General features: G+C 44.1%; 2 protein-coding genes across 4 annotated transcripts; one reads left to right on the forward strand and one right to left on the reverse strand.

Annotated features, from left to right (window-relative positions):
• Nucleotides 1–208: 208 nt before the first annotated feature.
• LOC144390145 (clavesin-1-like) lies at nucleotides 209–11,252 on the reverse strand. 3 transcript variants are annotated; one of them, XM_078096398.1, is made up of 8 exons: nucleotides 10,941–11,252; nucleotides 9,702–10,209; nucleotides 9,448–9,618; nucleotides 8,728–8,846; nucleotides 8,407–8,581; nucleotides 2,592–2,702; nucleotides 1,896–2,107; nucleotides 209–1,799 (listed from the first exon to the last, which is right to left on the reverse strand). In XM_078096398.1, exons 2-8 carry the CDS (start codon nucleotides 9,798–9,800, stop codon nucleotides 1,721–1,723), a joined length of 966 nt encoding a protein of 321 aa, XP_077952524.1. In that variant the 5' UTR covers nucleotides 9,801–10,209; nucleotides 10,941–11,252; the 3' UTR covers nucleotides 209–1,720. The 3 variants fall into 3 exon arrangements, with proteins under 3 accessions (XP_077952524.1, XP_077952523.1, XP_077952525.1); XM_078096397.1 differs by having other exon boundaries at nucleotides 10,950–11,250; XM_078096399.1 differs by having other exon boundaries at nucleotides 10,823–11,235.
• Nucleotides 11,253–13,460: 2,208 nt separating this feature from the next.
• On the forward strand, nucleotides 13,461–19,466 carry riok3 (RIO kinase 3 (yeast)). Its single transcript, XM_040169363.2, has 13 exons — nucleotides 13,461–13,801; nucleotides 14,321–14,436; nucleotides 14,543–14,688; nucleotides 14,762–14,869; nucleotides 15,377–15,486; nucleotides 15,803–15,946; nucleotides 16,019–16,146; nucleotides 16,575–16,757; nucleotides 17,088–17,247; nucleotides 17,851–17,931; nucleotides 18,010–18,099; nucleotides 18,297–18,407; nucleotides 18,500–19,466. The coding sequence occupies exons 1-13, from the start codon at nucleotides 13,766–13,768 to the stop codon at nucleotides 18,611–18,613; spliced, it is 1,527 nt and encodes a 508-aa protein (XP_040025297.1). The 5' UTR covers nucleotides 13,461–13,765; the 3' UTR covers nucleotides 18,614–19,466.
• The last annotated feature ends 128 nt before the right edge of the window (nucleotides 19,467–19,594 follow it).

Consider the following 19,594-nt stretch of genomic DNA (forward strand, 5'->3'; position numbering starts at 1 on the left):
TCCTTTCCTCATCTCCTCTCCTGTCCTTGGCTCCTCATCATTTCCTCCACTTTTCTAACCTTATCTCCTCTGATCGTCTCCTCTCCTTGTTTCCACTCCTCGTCTCCTCCTTGTTTTCTCCCTTTTCCTTCTCTCCTCTCCTTGTCTCCTCCCCTAGTCTTAGGCCCCTGGTGCGTGTTGTGACTTTTCAAAATAAAGCGTTGTGTTCTGTGTAAATGTTTATTCTCTACATTCATTAAAGTAAATACATTAGTCGGGTGGAGGCCACGCCGCTGCTCAGTGAGATCACCTGATCACAAGTTACACACAAAGTCCTGACCGTTGTGAGATTTTCAAAATAAAAGCATCAACTTACAAAACGGTTTTAACTTAAACCTCTCGGCTTACATTGATTAAGTGTGTCACATTCTTTTTGAGTGCACTAATACTTCTAACAATGATATACAATCCTCATAATAATAACTTAATATTCAATAGAAACAATCTTTCCCTTTGAGGTCAAAGGTCATATTTTGGCATTGTGTGGTTTCTTTACAGCATAATACTTTTATTTTTCACTCTGGTAGAACAGTTTCTTTTATCTGCTCACGATCGAGTTATTTCTCTTTCAGATTATCGAGACGTTAAATTCAAAGTATTTTGATTCATAAGTTCTCGTAAAATACTTAAAATAAATAAATAAATACTCTTTAGATAGTCGGTAAAGAGTTGTGACGAAGCCGCCGTGTCACAACCTGAAACTGAATTTCACATTTTCGATTCACAGCTCAGAAAACCGAAGATAAATGTCTTATCCCATTTATGTTTCCCCAACTAGGATTGTTTTTAATCCTGAATTAAATCAGGAATTACATTTAAACCTGAATTTAACAAGGGGAGAGTAAAAAACTCTCTTCTCTAATCAATAACTGTGTGAAACCCGGTGTTCAGTAAACTCACAGCTTCTTCCGCCCACTTTTAGAGGAGAAACTTATCAATAAACAGTTTCCTTCCTGTTGGCTTCTCGCAGAATATTATATATTATTCATTATATATTATTCATTCTACACCAGTTACAAAGAAATTGAGAATGATAGAAACTGTTTCATCTTATTTTAATAAGATGAAACAGTTTAATCAATTAAACCTGGGGTTTAATTGATTAAAAAGAATCCTTGTTGGTTTAAACGTTTAATTCATCTTCTGTTTTCTGAGGTTTAAATAAAGTTTCACCAATTGAACCCAATCGTCACAACTTCCTGAATGTCTCACAAAACATGAGACACAAAAACACACACTCTGTGTGTTTGTGTGTAGTTGTCAGACGTCATAGGACAGATGCTGCCAGCTGGAGAGGCTCAGAGACAGGACCGTGTGTGTGTGTGTGTGTCTGCATGCGTTTGTGTGTGTGTGTGTGTGTGTGTGCGTGTGTGTGTGTGTGTGTGTGTCTGCATGCGTTTGTGTGTGTGTGTCTGCGTGTGTGTGTGTGTGTGTCTGCATGCGTTTGTGTGTGCGTGTGTGTGTGTGTGCGTGCATATGGGTGTGTGTGTGTCTCCGTTTGTGTGTGTGTGTGTCTGCGTGTGTGTGTGTGTCTGCGTTTGTGTTTGTGTGTGTGTGCGTGTGTGTCTGCGTGTGTGTCTGTGTGTGTGTGCGTGTGTGTGTGTGTGTGTCTGCGTGTGTGTGTGTGTGTGTCTGCGTGTGTGTGTGTGTCTGCGTGTGTGTGTGCGTGCGGGGTGGGGGGTCAGTCCAGGGCCAGCAGTGGGGTGCTGGTCTCTCGGTCTGTTGTCTGCAGGCTTCCTGGTTCCACCACCGACTGAGACCTGGAACACACAGTAGTACTTATACACCAGTATAAAGTATAAAGTACCACTTCATACCTCTGTATGCAGTACAATCCTGAGGCTCCGCCTCCTCACCTCCTCATGGCGTCCTTGTCCCCCCCGCCGCTGACGTGCAGCGCGTGGTAGGTCAGCGTGTACTCGGTCTCGTCGCTGTAGTCGGGGCCGAGCAGCGAGCGCGCCCAGATGCCCATGTCGTAGGGGGGCAGCGTTCCCCCGAACTCAGAGGGGAGGCACTCGGGCTGCAGCAGCTGGTGGAGCGAGTTCAGGTTGTTCCCATGCAGGAAGATCTGAGGACACAATGAAACGTAAGGAGACGAAGCAGGAAGATCTGAGGACACAATGAAACGTAAGGAGACGAAGCAGGAAGATCTGAGGACACAATGAAACGTAAGGAGACGAAGCAGGAAGATCTGAGGACACAATGAAACGTAAGGAGACGAAGCAGGAAGATCTGAGGACACAATGAAACGTAAGGAGACGAAGCAGGAAGATCTGAGGACACAATGAAACGTAAGGAGACGAAGCAGGAAGATCTGAGGACACAATGAAACGTAAGGAGACGAAGCAGGAAGATCTGAGGACACAATGAAACGTAAGGAGACGAAGCAGGAAGATCTGAGATAACAATGAAACGTAAGGAGACAAAGCTGGAAGATCTGAGGACACAATGAAACGTAAGGAGACGAAGCAGGAGGATCTGAGGGGGTGGGGACAAGCAGAGGAAGCAACAAAACGTAAGAAGAAGAATAGGAAGAGGAAGCGAGTTCTGACCCGTTTCCTGGTCTTGTCCTTCAGGAAGGGCTTGATGATGGTGAACATGGCGTGGATGTACCACGGCTGGTTCACAAAGTGGATCCCCCCGAACCGGGCCGGGAAACTGTCCTGGGGGGCAAGGAGAGGAGACGAGGAGAGGAAACAAGGCAGTAGTGTTAATCAGGTGTACGTACATCTGAGAGCTGTACATGTATCTGATATGGATTATTGATCAGGTGCACATGTATCTGATATGGATTATTGATCAGGTGTACATGTATCTGATATGGATTATTGATCAGGTGCACATGTATCTGATATGGATTATTGATCAGGTGCACATGTATCTGATATGGATTATTGATCAGGTGCACATGTATCTGATATGGATAATTGATCTGATGCACATGTATCTGATATGGATTATTGATCCGGTGTACATGTATCTGATATGGATAATTGATCAGATGCACATGTATCTGATATGGATTATTGATCAGGTGTACATGTATCTGATATGGATTATTGATCAGGTGCACATGTATCTGATATGGATTATTGATCCGGTGCACATGTATCTGATATGGATTATTGATCAGGTGCACATGTATCTGATATGGATAATTGATCTGATGCACATGTATCTGATATGGATTATTGATCCGGTGTACATGTATCTGATATGGATAATTGATCAGATGCACATGTATCTGATATGGATTATTGATCAGGTGTACATGTATCTGATATGGATTATTGATCAGGTGCACATGTATCTGATATGGATTATTGATCCGGTGCACATGTATCTGATATGGATTATTGATCAGGTGCAGATGTATCTGATATGGATTATTGATCAGGTGCACATGTATCTGATATGGATTATTGATCAGGTGCACAGGTATCTGATATGGATTATTGATCAGGTGTACATGTATCTGATATGGATTATTGATCCGGTGCACATGTATCTGATATGAATTATTGATCAGGTGCACATGTATCTGATATGGATTATTGATCAGATGCACATGTATCTGATATGGATTATTGATCAGGTGCACACGTATCTGATATGGATTATTGATCAGGTGCACATGTATCTGATATGGATTATTGATCTGATGCACATGCATCTGATATGGATTATTGATCAGGTGCACATGTATCTGATATGGATTATTGATCAGGTGCACATGTATCTGATATGGATTATTGATCAGGTGCACATGTATCTGATATGGATTATTGATCAGGTGCACATGTATCTGATATGGATTATTGATCAGGTGCACATGTATCTGATATGGATTATTGATCAGGTGCACATGTATCTAATATGGATTATTGATCAGGTGCACATGTATCTGATATGGATTATTGATCTGATGCACATGTATCTGATATGGATTATTGATCCGGTGTACATGTATCTGATATGGATAATTGATCAGATGCACATGTATCTGATATGGATTATTGATCAGGTGTACATGTATCTGATATGGATTATTGATCAGGTGCACATGTATCTGATATGGATTATTGATCAGATGCACATGTATCTGATATGGATTATTGATCAGGTGCACATGTATCTGATATGGATTATTGATCAGGTGCACATGTATCTGATATGGATTATTGATCAGGTGCATATGTATCTGATATGGATTATTGATCAGGTGCACATGTATCTGATATGGATTGGTGCACATGTATCTGATATGGATTATTGATCAGGTGCACATGTATCTGATATGGATTATTGATCAGATACACATGTATCTGATATGGATTATTGATCAGATGCACATGTATCTGATATGGATTATTGATCTGATGCACATGTATCTGATATGGATTATTGATCAGGTGCACATGTATCTGATATGGATTATTGATCAGGTGCATATGTATCTGATATGGATTATTGATCCGGTGCACATGTATCTGATATGGATTATTGATCAGGTGTACATGTATCTGATATGGATTATTGATCAGGTGCACATGTATCTGATATGGATTATTGATCTGATGCACATGTATCTGATATGGATTATTGATCCGGTGTACATGTATCTGATATGGATAATTGATCAGATGCACATGTATCTGATATGGGTTATTGATCAGGTGTACATGTATCTGATATGGATTATTGATCAGGTGCACATGTATCTGATATGGATTATTGATCCGGTGCACATGTATCTGATATGGATTATTGATCAGGTGCACATGTATCTGATATGGATTATTGATCAGGTGCACATGTATCTGATATGGATTATTGATCAGGTGTACATGTATCTGATATGGATTATTGATCAGGTGCACTTGTATCTGATATGGATTATTGATCAGGTGCACATGTATCTGATATGGATTATTGATCAGGTGCACATGTATCTGATATGGATTGGTGCACATGTATCTGATATGGATTATTGATCAGGTGCACATGTATCTGATATGGATTATTGATCAGATGCACATGTATCTGATATGGATTATTGATCAGATTCACATGTATCTGATATGGATTATTGATCAGATGCACATGTATCTGATATGGATTATTGATCTGATGCACATGTATCTGATAAGGATTATTGATCAGGTGCACATGTATCTGATATGGATTATTGATCAGGTGCATATGTATCTGATATGGATTATTGATCCGGTGCACATGTATCTGAAATGGATTATTGATCAGGTGTACATGTATCTGATATGGATTATTGATCAGGTGCACATGTATCTGATATGGATTATTGATCAGGTGCACATGTATCTGATATGGATTATTGATCAGGTGCACATGTATCTGATATGGATTATTGATCAGGTGCACATGTATCTGATATGGATTATTGATCAGGTGCACATGTATCTAATATGGATTATTGATCAGGTGCACATGTATCTGATATGGATTATTGATCTGATGCACATGTATCTGATATGGATTATTGATCCGGTGTACATGTATCTGATATGGATAATTGATCAGATGCACATGTATCTGATATGGATTATTGATCAGGTGTACATGTATCTGATATGGATTATTGATCAGGTGCACATGTATCTGATATGGATTATTGATCAGATGCACATGTATCTGATATGGATTATTGATCAGGTGCACATGTATCTGATATGGATTATTGATCAGGTGCACATGTATCTGATATGGATTATTGATCAGGTGCATATGTATCTGATATGGATTATTGATCAGGTGCACATGTATCTGATATGGATTGGTGCACATGTATCTGATATGGATTATTGATCAGGTGCACATGTATCTGATATGGATTATTGATCAGATACACATGTATCTGATATGGATTATTGATCAGATGCACATGTATCTGATATGGATTATTGATCTGATGCACATGTATCTGATATGGATTATTGATCAGGTGCACATGTATCTGATATGGATTATTGATCAGGTGTACATGTATCTGATATGGATTATTGATCAGGTGCACATGTATCTGATATGGATTGGTGCACATGTATCTGATATGGATTATTGATCAGGTGCACATGTATCTGATATGGATTGGTGCACATGTATCTGATATGGATTATTGATCAGGTGCACATGTATCTGATATGGATTATTGATCAGGTGCACATGTATCTGATATGGATTATTGATCAGGTGCACATGTATCTGATATGGATTATTGATCAGCTGTACATGTATCTGTTATGGATTATTGATCAGGTGCACATGTATCTGATATGGATTATTGATCCGGTGCATATGTATCTGATATGGATTATTGATCAGGTGCACATGTATCTGATATGGATTATTGATCAGATGCACATGTATCTGATATGGATCATTGATCATGTGCACATGTATTTTATATGGATTATTGATCAGGTGCACATGTATCTGATATGGATTATTGATCAGGTGTACATGTATCTGATATGGATTGGTGCACATGTATCTGATATGGATTATTGATCAGGTGCACATGTATCTGATATGGATTATTGATCAACTGTACATGTATCTGATATGGATTATTGATCAGGTGCACATGTATCTGATATGGATTATTGATCAGGTGTACATGTATCTGATATGGATTATTGATCAGGTGCACATGTATCTGATATGGATTGGTGCACATGTATCTGATATGGATTATTGATCAGGTGCACATGTATCTGATATGGATTGGTGCACATGTATCTGATATGGATTATTGATCAGGTGCACATGTATCTGATATGGATTATTGATCAGGTGCACATGTATCTGATATGGATTATTGATCAGGTGCACATGTATCTGATATGGATTATTGATCAGCTGTACATGTATCTGTTATGGATTATTGATCAGGTGCACATGTATCTGATATGGATTATTGATCCGGTGCATATGTATCTGATATGGATTATTGATCAGGTGCACATGTATCTGATATGGATTATTGATCAGATGCACATGTATCTGATATGGATCATTGATCATGTGCACATGTATTTTATATGGATTATTGATCAGGTGCACATGTATCTGATATGGATTATTGATCAGGTGTACATGTATCTGATATGGATTGGTGCACATGTATCTGATATGGATTATTGATCAGGTGCACATGTATCTGATATGGATTGGTGCACATGTATCTGATATGGATTATTGATCAGGTGCACATGTATCTGATATGGATTATTGATCAGGTGCACATGTATCTGATATGGATTATTGATCAGCTGTACATGTATCTGATATGGATTATTGATCAGGTGCACATGTATCTGATATGGATTGGTGCACATGTATCTGATATGGATTATTGATCAGGTGCACATGTATCTGATATCGATTATTGATCAGATGCACATGTATCTGATATGGATTATTGATCAGATGCACATGTATCTGATATGGATTATTGATCTGATGCACATGTATCTGATATGGATTATTGATCCGGTGTACATGTATCTGATATGGATTATTGATCACGTGCATATGTATCTGATATGGATTATTGATCAGGTGTACATGTATCTGATATGGATTATTGATCAGGTGCACATGTATCTGATATGGATAATTGATCCGGTGTACATGTATCTGATATGGATTATTGATCACGTGCATATGTATCTGATATGGATTATTGATCAGGTGTACATGTATCTGATATGGATTATTGATCAGGTGCACATGTATCTGATATGGATTATTGATCAGGTGCACATGTATCTGATATGGATTATTGATCAGGTGCACATGTATCTGATATGGATAATTGATCCGGTGCACATGTATCTGATATGGATTATTGATCAGGTGCACATGTATCTGATATGGATTATTGATCAGGTGCACATGTATCTGATATGGATAATTGATCTGATGCACATGTATCTGATATGGATTATTGATCCGGTGTACATGTATCTGATATGGATAATTGATCAGATGCACATGTATCTGATATGGATTATTGATCAGGTGTACATGTATCTGATATGGATTATTGATCAGGTGCACATGTATCTGATATGGATTATTGATCAGGTGCACATGTATCTGATATGGATTATTGATCAGATGCACATGTATTTGATATGGATTATTGATCAGGTGCACATGTATCTGATATGGATTATTGATCAGGTGTACATGTATCTGATATGGATTATTGATCAGGTGCACATGTATCTGATATGGATTATTGATCAGATGTACATGTATCTGATATGGATTATTGATCAGGTGCACATGTATCTGATATGGAATATTGATCAGTGAGGGTACCTGGAGCCCCTCGATGGCCAACTTGAGGATGTTGGGTGTGAGCTTGGAGGCTTGTTTGAAGGAGAAGTTGCTCCAGTCGATGATGAGGACGAACCCGTTGATCTGGAGCTCGGGGTTCTCAATCAGGACCTCCAGAGAGAGCAGGATGGCCCTCAGGATGTCAGTGAAGGAGTTCCTGAGGAGGAGGACACAGTGATCAGTTCATCAATAGGTAACGACAGCGTGACGCTGCACTTCTTAACGACTCATTACGCTCATTGTGTTAAATCAATAGTGTGTGTGTGTGTGTGTGTCTGTGTGTGTGTGTGTGTGTGTGTGTACCTGCTCTGGTCCCAGTTGGAGGCGAACAGGATGAGGATCTTTCGTCCATGTTGGTCCGGCGTCTCGAGGACGCCGGGGAATCCGTCCATCAACGCCCGCTTGATGCCGGGGTCGTCCACCTGTTTAAGGAAAGGAAACAAGGAGACATTAGCAGACAGTTTACTGTGTGTCCCTCAGTCTAAAGGACACAAGGAAATCTTCTCAGGTGTCTCGTTATCTATGTCAGTTACTTTCATACAAGGAAAGGAAACAGAAGAGGATAATAGGAAAGGAAACAAACAAGAGGAAATAAGGGAAGTAAAATAAACAAGAAGACGAAACAATGAGACAAAAGGTTACAAGTAGGGGAGACGAGACAAGAAATGAGGAGAGGGCAGAAAGCAAGGTGACAGGAAACAAGGAGGCAGAGAAAATAACAGAGGAAACAAGGAGGACAAAGGAAAGGAAACAGCAGTGGAAAGACAAGGAGGCGGAGAGGGCGGAAGGAGGACAGGACAGGAGCGGAGGAAGGGAGGGGTGGAGGAGAGGAGGAAGGAAGGGAGGTGGGGATGAACGTAGAGGAGAGGAGGATGAAGAAGGATGGAAGGAAAAGGGAGGACGAGGACGAGAGGAGACAAATGGAGATGAGAGGAAAGGAAACGGGAGAGGAGACACGTCTCCTTCCTCTGAACGTCTCCGGGTCAAAGGAGGGAAGGACCCTGGAAGGACACATGCGGCCACCTTGAAGCTCTGGAACATGTCGAGGTTCTGCTGCCTGAACTGGAAGTACTGGGCCAGCAGCCGGAAGGTCTCCGCCTGCTCGAACTTCCTGGCCCTCAGGAAGCGGAGGATGAAGTCGTCGTCCGTCCGCAGGAAGCCGATGTCGGGCCGCGTGACGATCATGTCCCGCACCTGCAATGACGCGTGAGACACGGCCCAATCAGAGCCGGCGGGGGCGGAGCCTGGCTTTACTTCTCTGGCGGTGTTTCTCTGACCTGCTGGATGTCCTGGTGCAGTGTGTCGGGGTTCTCGTTGAGCTCCAGTCGGGCCTTCTCCGTGGTCTCCGGGCTCAGGCCGGCGTGGAGGTGCGTCATCGTGACGTCTCAACCTGGAACCGTTTAATTGTCTCGATCCCGACGGACAGTTCGAGGGTTTTGACGTAACAATCTTTTCACAATCGTCTTCGCTGTCTCTGACTATAAATCTCCTCACTTACAAAAGAGATGTCGAGGGAGCGAGGCGCTCTTCTTCGATGGTGGACTTGACAACAATCGCTGGTGCGTTGGGTTCAACGAACGGCACATGAAGAAGGAGGAGAAGAAGAAGGAGGTTCACGTCCTCGGGGCCTCGTTGAGTTGCCGTCCTGCGTCTCTCGGCTCCCTCCTCCGCCGGCTCTCTGTCATCTTTCAGATTCTGGGTTGGATCAGTCGACTCTCCGCTGCGCCATGGGGACGAGGTGTTCTGCCCCGGGCAAAGGTCAAAGGTCAGGTGGGGCGTCTGGGTCTGAGGTGGAGGAGGAGAGAGATTAGTTCAAGTTGTCTTGTTGGTACTTTACCTGAGTACATCTCACAGGTACAACTCATACCAATAATATGAAATAATAACACCTGGATGGTCTCCTGCCCCCGGCCCCCCCACGGAGACCAGGTGTGTCTCTGTGTGACTGACCCCGTCCCTCACCCAGACTCCGCCCCCCCCGCGACCCCCTGAGGATTATAAGATGACTGACATCACGTTCATAATTTACACCATATTTAATATTATTGCTTGTGTATTCCCACAATGCACTTGTCCTCTCACCTGCTGTGAGTAGGATCAATAAAGTTATTTATATCTTAGACGACCCCCCTCCCCCCCACAACTCATCCCCCACCTGCCACATTAACTGTGTCAGATGTTTTCCAATCTGTCCTTTGTACATCTAGTGATAAATCAAATGTTGGGAGGTTTAAATTCAGCGTGCAGCCTCCTGGATCTGCACAGACACAGACACACACAGACACACACAGACACACACAGACACACACACACACACAGACACACACACAGACACACACACAGACACACAGACACAGACACAGACACACACACCGGTCGGTGTAATGATTAAAGTCACCCTGATGATGTGCAGGACCGAATGTCCTCACACGGACGTAACCTCCTCAGAACGTCCATGTGGGAGGAGCCTCTTCTGGGGCTTTATATGTGAAATAGAAATGCAGAGGAATACTGACTGCAGCGACCTGCTAGGTGTGCTGGTTGAATCCCGGCCGTCCTGCCCGGCCCGACGGCCCTGCGCTGCTGGTGCTGATGCTGAGGACGGCGGCGGCCATCGGTATTCCGCGGACAATAAAAAAATGAATAGAAACACGCGTTTATCGTCCGAATTATAAATAGAAATATTCCTTTAAAAAAGGGTCCCTGAAGGCGTCAGAGGTGAGAACGTGCGTTCTCTGGGAGGAAGCAGCATCTCACCGAGATGCGTTTTTTCACTTTGTGCTCCGAGAGACGACGTCAGGATGCTGCGAGTCCGTCCAACTCTTCAAAATAAAAGAGCGCCGACTTCCGGTCGAGAATGTCAAACGATGTGTTTGATTGTTTTGGGAAATCCAAACTAAGGTTTACGTGGCTGAACATGTTAAATTATGTTCATGCAGTATTTATTTTGTCTATGTTAATTTAGACAAAGCGCTTCATAACAAATAAAGTGCACACTTTAGATAAAGTTAGACATGAACTTAAAGATGGGAATATGTAGAATGACATAATTAATAGAGCACAAGATGGAAAAAGAAACACCTGCTTGTTAGTAAAAAAATAAATCAAAGAAGAGAAAACCCAAAATGAATTGCATGTGAATTCATTGAACGATGAAAATAAAATATAGCATAAAAATGTCAAATTAGCGCATCAATTTTTAGAATGTAGCATGATGGCATTTGTTAGAGAAATATGTGTGTACAATATATAATATTGCATCCCTATTTTGTTTTGAAGTTACACTCTACTCGTTTCCGGTCGTTCTCCTGTCAACAATCTGATTTGACCTACCTGCACGTTCCCGTCTGTGACAGAAGCTGACGGCCATGCGCGTTCACGAGAAATCCTGGACGCACACGATGTGGCCTGTGTGTGCACGCGGGTATGCGCAGGCTGTGACAGGAAGTCTGTTAAACACCATATAAAATAATGTGATGTAAAATGATTCATTCAATCTAAATCGCATGTGTAATATCAAGTATGGTGCATGTTTACATTGATTTAGTTTTTTTTCGCTAACAGCTTACTTCTAATAAATATTCTCACCGTGTTGTTTTTGTACTTTTATTTAAGTAAATGATCTAAATGCCTCAACTATTCTGTCCTATTACAGATGAAGATGAAGCTCGATAAATTAATATATATGTTGATAATAGTCTGTTTTTCTGAATCGACACCATTACAACCAATCTACATCATACTGTACTTTTTTTAAATCAGCAATCAGGAAACATTTATTATCATAATATGTCACATACGAGGAATTTGACTTGGCGGTTGGTGCAGCGGACAGTATGACAAAGTGCACGCGGGATAAAATAAAATATAATGCTATGGGTTAGTTTAAAATAAATGAATAAAAGTTCAAGTTAAAAATATAAAAAAATTAAAAAAGGAAGTTTACCAGCGAACAGAAAATGACAGTAAAGTGACGTGTGCAGTGTGAAGGGGAGTGACCGGTGGAGTGTTATAGTCAGTCAGTGGGGGACCGGCTCTGTTGATGAGCCCGACTGCCGACGGGAAGAAACTGTTGGTGTGGCGGGAGGTCGTAGTCCTGATGGACCTCAGCCTCCTGCCAGATGGAAGGGGCACAAACAGGTTTTGTCCGGGGTGGGAGGGGTCGGCTACCATCTTTTTAGCTGCTTCAGAGACCTGGAAGCGAACAAGTCCTGCAGGGACGGCAGATTGCAGCCGATCACCCTCTCTGCAGAGCGGAGGACACGCTGCAGCCTGCCCTTGTCCTTGGCTGTGGCTGCAGCGTACCAGACTGTGATGGAGGAGCAGAGGATGGACTCCATGATGGCCGTGTAGAAGTGGACCATCATCGTCTTTGGCAGGTTGAATTTCTTCAGCTGCCTCAGGAAGAACAACCTCTGCTGAGCTTCTTGGTGATGGAGCTGATGTTCAGCTCCCACTTGAGGTCCTGGGTGATGATGGAGCCCAGGAAACGGAAGGAGTCCACAATAGTGACGGGGGAGTCACACAGGGTGATGGGGGAGGGTGGGGCTCTGTTCCTCCTGAAATCCACAACCATCTCCACTGTCTTTAGAGCGTTGAGCTCCAGGTTGTTCTGACTGCACCACGACACCAGGAGGGGGTCAGTGAGGGACTTCAGGTGGGTCAGGACTAGCTGTTCAAAAGACTTCATGACTACAGAGGTCAGGGCGACGGGCCTGTAGTCATTGAGTCCTGTGATCCTGGTCTTCTTGGGGACAGGGATGATGGTGGAGGCCTTGAAGCAGGCTGGTACGTGGCAGGTCTCCAGGGAAGTGTTGAAGATGTCAGTGAACACCGGAGACAGCTGGTCAGCACAATGCTTCAGGTTGAGACGGACTATTGCATTACAATACTTTTCATTAGTCCATTCATCTCAATTCACAACTGTACGTAAATTAATGTTTCTTTTCCACTCAAGCGGAAATGACATCAGTGGGACTCCACATGATTAAACAAACAACGTAAGTGCTTTTATTCTGAAGGGGCACAATATCCTCCTCGACGATGACGTCGTAACTGAGCAAAGGTTCACTCAGCTGGGAAACACCTCACTGAACGCCTCGTATCTCCTTTAGAACCGTTAGAATCTACACAAATACACTCGTGAATTATATCTTCCTCCGCTCTCAGGTTTAACCAACAGTTGCGTTCAGGTGTCACATCGTCACACTCTGCTGTTCATCTCTTTTTCGGGTCTTTATTGTTACAATTTGCCTCTCGGAGCGTGCTAACGTTAGCTCACCGGCTAGCCAACCATTCACTCTGCGAGGAAAAGCATCGATTAATCGACACAGCGGTAACCATGGATCAAGCAGTGGTCACAGCGGAACTACCGAAGGTACGAGTGGCTGTTGTGTTGTCTTGTCTCCTGCGTGTTGCGTAACGTAACGTGTTAAAACCCACGAAGCTAAACCAGTTAGCCACCCAGCCTGCTAGCTCTAACATCCACTGTTAGCGTCAGCTACCGTTCTCCAACATGGCCTTTTCTATAGCTGACGTCAGCAGCTAACAGTTAGCATCTTTTTGTCATTACGTCACTGGACACGTTTTCATTTCTATACAAAAGAAAGAATCTTCTATATGTTGCTGTCTCGACCCGAGGAGCCAGAGGAGGCCCGAGGGGGCGTGGCTACGCGCGGACATGTCCAAACCTGTCCTCGTTTTATTATAGTTCTGACTCACTGCCGGTTCTTTACTTTGACCCGTGACCTTTCCCGGTGTTTGTGATACATCGCGTTATCAGGTTGTTTTATTATCCATTCCTGTGTCTCCTCACTCTCTTTACCGTTTTTAATTGATTAATATTATTATTATCGATTGATTAATGCGTTGATGAGGTGGTGTTTTGTCTGCACAGACCCCCTGGGGCTTTGTGGTCAAGCAGCCTCCGGCCTGCTCTCTGACCGACGTGATGAGCGAACAGCTGGCGAAACAGCTGGACGAGGAGAATGAGGCCTTCGCCTCACTCAACAAGTACGTGTCTTACCCATCTATGTTCGTTGTTATACAAGCACTACTACACGTATTACTAGTAAACAATCTCTCCGTCTTCCTGTTTGTCCCCCTGTCTGTCCCTCAGTCCCGTAGCAGACCTCCTGCTGTCAGACGAAGCCCCCGAAACGACCAGCGACTTGATGCTGGCCAAGATGCTTCAGATGCAGTTCGACCACGAGTTTGATGAGCAGCTCCGTCGGGAGGAGAAGAAGTTCAACGGAGACAGTAAAGGTAGAAGCCCGTCCTCACCTGCAGGAGACAGGTACGATCGCTGCCTGCAGCTCATTCACATGTTTGTGTCCAGTGTCCATCTCCTTTGAGAACTACCGCATGGTCCATCCGTACGAGGACAGCGACAGCTCAGAGGACGAGGTAGACTGGCAGGACACAAGAGACGACCCCTACAGGGCAGGTAACGAGACACGCCCCTTACAGGGCAGGTAACGAGACACGCCCCTTACAGGGCAGGTAACGAGACACGCCCCTTACAGGGCAGGTAACGAGACACGCCCCTTACAGGGCAGGTAACGAGACACGCCCCCTACAGGGCAGGTAACGAGACACGCCCTCTAACGATACACAACCCAGGACCACAGAGAGCCTTCACATCGTCACTCTGCCTCCACTAACACACAAACTGTAGCACTTTATACCTTTAATGGCTCTTATCTATAACAAGTTGTAAACTTCTGAGTTTGTGTCCTTATGGTTGAAATGCACTTATTGTAAGTCGCTTTGGATAAAAGCGTCAGCTACATGACATGTGATGTAATGTAACAAGACACGCCCCTTAACGACACACCCCCTCTACCAGGCAGGAAACGAGACACGCCCCCTACAGAACCACAGCAGGCCCATAAGACCGTTCGAATGTGTCAGTTCCATGTTAGAAGCTTGTTTGTGTGTTCGACCCCGTCAGAGAAGCCCCAGACGACCCCGAGGAGAGGCTTCACCGGGAAGGGAAAGAACATCACCACCAAACACGACGCCGTGACCTGCGGACGCAAGAACACGGCGCGCATGGACAACGTGAGACTCCTTTCTCTATTAGTATGACCCTCATGAACAGATTAAGCTCTAATGTTCTTAGCGCTCCTGTTACGGAGTTTAACAAATCATGATTCATTTCTGTTATCTACTTATTTATGTTAAAACACCTGGATGTATTGTAGTTCATCACCAAGACTACATTTTACAGACTACCCGTGAACGCATCATGATAGTTATAAAGTCTTACTGAGCAGAGCCTGAACTCATCGTAGGTACCTGAAGTGAACCTCTGTCGGTGGTTCTGTCACTCATGTTGTGTACGATGTCACGTGACGTCATTCCCATCCTCTCGTAGTTCGCCCCGGAGGTCCACGTGGGCGACGGGTTGGGCATGGACCTGAAGTTGTCCAACCAGGTGTTCAACGCCCTGAAGCAGCACTGCCACAGCGAGCAGAGACGCAGCGCCCGACTGCACGAGAAGAAGGAGCACTCCACCGCCGTACGTACAGACACCAGACGCCCGTTAAAGGCTGCTCTTCATGTTTTCAGTTCAATCTCTCTCCCTCCTCAGGAGCAAGCGGTGGATCCTCGCACTCGCCTGCTGATGTACAAGATGGTGAACGCCGGCGTCCTGGAGAACATCAACGGCTGCATCAGCACCGGGAAAGAGTCGGTGGTGTTCCACGCCAACGGAGGAAGGTAGGTGGAGGTCACGCCGACCTCTCGCTAACCCCACAGCCACGCTTCATGTGTTCAAGCTGCATTCTGTGTAGTGACCAGCAGGGGGCGACTCCTCTGCTCCCATAGACGTCTCTCTTGATTTATTCCCTCAGTAAACATGAGTTTATGGTCTCAGTCTCTAGTTTCAAGTCTTCTTCAACACAACATGATGTTTATTTAGTAGATTATGAACCATTTAGAGTCAAACGGACCCAAAAGTGCAGGTTTAGGGCGGGGATACTTGCTGATTGACAGGTCCACGTATACGGGTCTCTACGTTGGTCCATATAGGGTCACTTTCTGTTCACTGGTTGTTTTTTAAAGAAGCCCCCCTTGTCTCGGAGTGAGACACCAGATCACCTCCAGTAGCACACAACACAGACCCTCCGATGCTCTGGTTTTTCCAGCCTGGAGGAGCAGCCGGTTCCACAGGAAGTGGTCCTGAAGGTCTACAAGACGACCCTCAATGAGTTCAAGAACCGGGACCGCTACATCAAAGACGACTACCGCTTCATCGACCGCTTCAGCAAGCTGAACCCGCGCAAGATCATCCGGCTGTGGGCGGAGAAGGAGATGCACAACCTGTCCAGGTAGACCCACCCCCCCCCATCCTGGGCCTCAGACCAGATTTAGAGACGTTCTCTTATCTGATTCATGGTCACATGACTGTGAATCAATGACGATGTCATAGTTTCAATGAGGAGCTCAGAATCTGGTTCAAACTTCGTCTTTTGTGTCTTTTCTGAACCGTTCGTCATCTGTGACGCGTTCAGAGACCGTCAGAAAGATCAGACATGATTAAAAATAACTTCACTTATAACTACGTTTTTATGATTAAAAAAAAATCCCGCTGGAGGTCATTTTGTTTTTGTTTCAAGGTTTGAAAAAGAGTAATGTTTAAATGTTCACGTGGCGCCCAGGATGAAGAAGGCGGAGATCCCGTGTCCGGAGGTGGTGCTGCTGAAGAAGCACATCCTGGTGATGTCGTTCATCGGCAAAGACCACGTCCCCGCCCCCAAACTCAAGGACGTGGTGCTGAGCTCTGAGGACATGAAGAACGCCTTCTACCAGGTCCTCCACGTAAGTACACCGCCCAGCTAGTACTACGCTGCGTACTACTCTGTGTACTACTCTGTGTGCTCACCAAGGAGTACCACAGAAACTACCAAGTTCTTCACCTGTATGTTTCATTCAGAAGCTCTTAGTGATTTAATATTCAATTATATTCAGATTTTCAAATGAAAGCAGCTGTAATAATAAACATTACATCACATGTCATTTATCTGACGCTTTTATCCAAAGCGACTTACATTTAACCATAAGGACACAAACTCAGAAGAACAAGAAACAAGAAAGTGTGATTTCCTCAAATAAGCCGATGTACAACTTGCTGTAGATAAGAACCATTATAAGTCCAGTGGACTTAGGAGGAAGGTCAAAGACCAGTGGAGCTGCTGCATTCTGGATGAGCTGCAGAGGTGGGATGGTGGTAGCAGGAGACCTGCAGGAGGGAGTTACAGTAGTCCAGGAGGGAGACGACAAGAGCCTGAATCAGTACCTTCTGAGTGAGAAGAGGACGTGTTCTCCTGATGTTGTAGAGCGAGTATCTCCGACCACGGTGGAGTAAAATAAACTAGACAATAAAACAGTATCTTTAAACCTTGAGTCTGTCTCTGCGTGCAGGTGATGCAGCAGTTGTATCAGGAGTGTAACCTGGTGCACGCCGACCTCAGTGAGTACAACATGCTGTGGCACCAAGGAAAGGTAAGTCCTCGTCTTCTGCTTCCATTCCGTGTACTTTGCGTGTACTTGTACACCTTCCCTCATCCATGGGTCTGACAGGTGTGGCTGATCGACGTCGGTCAGTCCGTGGAACCGACCCACCCTCACGCCCTGGAGTTCCTCTTCAGAGACTGCAGGAACGTTGCCACGGTAACGGAGGCGCGACTTTAGTTTACAGTTCTGGGGTCAGAGGTCGCTGAAGTTTACTTTTATACTCAATGCTTGTTTTTTTTTCATTTTATAAATGAGATGGAGGGTGTTTTCTGTTTAAAGGGAAATAAAGTTATGATGAAATGTTTAGTTATTCTCACATTTAACGTGTGTGTGTGTGTGTGTGTGTGTGACAGTTCTTCCAGAAGAGAGGCGTCAGCGAGGCGATGAGTGTTTACGAGCTTTTCAACAGCGTGAGCGGCCTGAACGTCCCGGTCGGTGAAGAGGAGGCGGAGTTCATATCCGAGGTGACGTGCACACGGTCGGATGTCCTGCACAGACTCCAGTATATTAGTTGTACACATGTTTTGGAGCCTCTGGGTGTCTCGTGGTTCCACAGATCGTGGCGTTGGAGAAGAGGAACGAGGACCACGTTCAGCGACGAGGGAAGAAAACCTTCCCCGTGTCCTCTGACGACGGCAGCCCTCCGCTTCAACCCGACTGCGACGACTAACCCCCCCGACCCCCCCGCTCTCTCTTCACGATCCCGCCGTGTTGAAAACAAGCTGTAAAAGAGGAGACCACTGGAGGAGCCCCCCCCACCTCCATGGCACCAAGCGCTTCCTTTAAAGGGGCCGGAACGAGCTCCACCCCCCGGCCGTAAGAGGGCGGAGCTTCAGTGGGTCAGTGGGTGTTTGAAGTCAGAGCGTCCTGAAAGGCACCGAGAGGTTTCCATGAAGCTGAGACCTGCGTCCAGTGAGCGGACAGCAGAGCGCTGCGTCCGGCGGGACGCACGCGACCTCCGATTGCAGGTTCACGCTTCAGCTTCAGCAAAGAAGCCCAAATGTCTAAATCTGTATGAAAGTCAATATTAGTAAATTAATCTCAGTCTGTGGCCAATGATTATTTTATAATATTAATGTATAATGATACTACATTTTTCTCCCACTTTAGTTAAGTGTTCTAATTGATTTAACCTGGATTGAAACATTTTGTTTTAAATTTTCTAAAAAGTAAAAGGCAAACCTAAGAAAAATAATGAAACGTTATGTTCTGTTTTTCACCCTCTGGTTTTAGGGGTCAAACATGGTGGGGGGAGGGGTCAAAGGTCACGGCTGTTTATTAGTTGAGTGTTTATTAACTGTTGAAATTGAAGCGCAGAAGAAACAAAGGCGTTTTAGGTGCTAAATGAAAAAGATAAAAACCATATGGATTTTTGTGTGATGAAGTTTCTATTTTAAGCTTTTAGTTTGTTGGACTTTAATTCATCAAATCTGTTGTTTTTTGATCTGCATAGAAATATTTAGATTTCTCGAGTGATGCTATGTTGGATTTTTGTAATGAACATTAAATGGTGAGCATGACAACTTTTTTGGTATTTTTGTTTATTGGTTTTGATCAAAAATATAATTTAATATGTGTTAACTAGAAGGTGTGTTCTATTTATATACACGTTACTTAAATACATTATTTAAGGTTCTCTCTGGATCACATG

Source organism: Gasterosteus aculeatus, chromosome 21 (genome assembly GCF_964276395.1).
Source record: "Gasterosteus aculeatus chromosome 21, fGasAcu3.hap1.1, whole genome shotgun sequence".
NCBI classification, from domain to species: Eukaryota; Metazoa; Chordata; class Actinopteri; order Perciformes; family Gasterosteidae; genus Gasterosteus; species Gasterosteus aculeatus.

Coding starts and splice junctions, on each gene's coding strand:
- LOC144390145 (XM_078096398.1), bottom strand. CDS start 9,800: ATGACGCACCTCCACGCCGGCCTGAGCCCGGAGACCACGGAGAAGGCC. Junction 9,619..9,701: donor TGCACCAGGACATCCAGCAG/GTCAGAGAAACA, acceptor GCGTCATTGCAG/GTGCGGGACATGATCGTCAC. Junction 8,582..8,727: donor TCCAACTGGGACCAGAGCAG/GTACACACACAC, acceptor CCTCCTCCTCAG/GAACTCCTTCACTGACATCC.
- riok3 (XM_040169363.2), top strand. CDS start 13,766: ATGGATCAAGCAGTGGTCACAGCGGAACTACCGAAG. Junction 14,870..15,376: donor AGACGACCCCTACAGGGCAG/GTAACGAGACAC, acceptor CGACCCCGTCAG/AGAAGCCCCAGACGACCCCG. Junction 15,487..15,802: donor ACACGGCGCGCATGGACAAC/GTGAGACTCCTT, acceptor ATCCTCTCGTAG/TTCGCCCCGGAGGTCCACGT.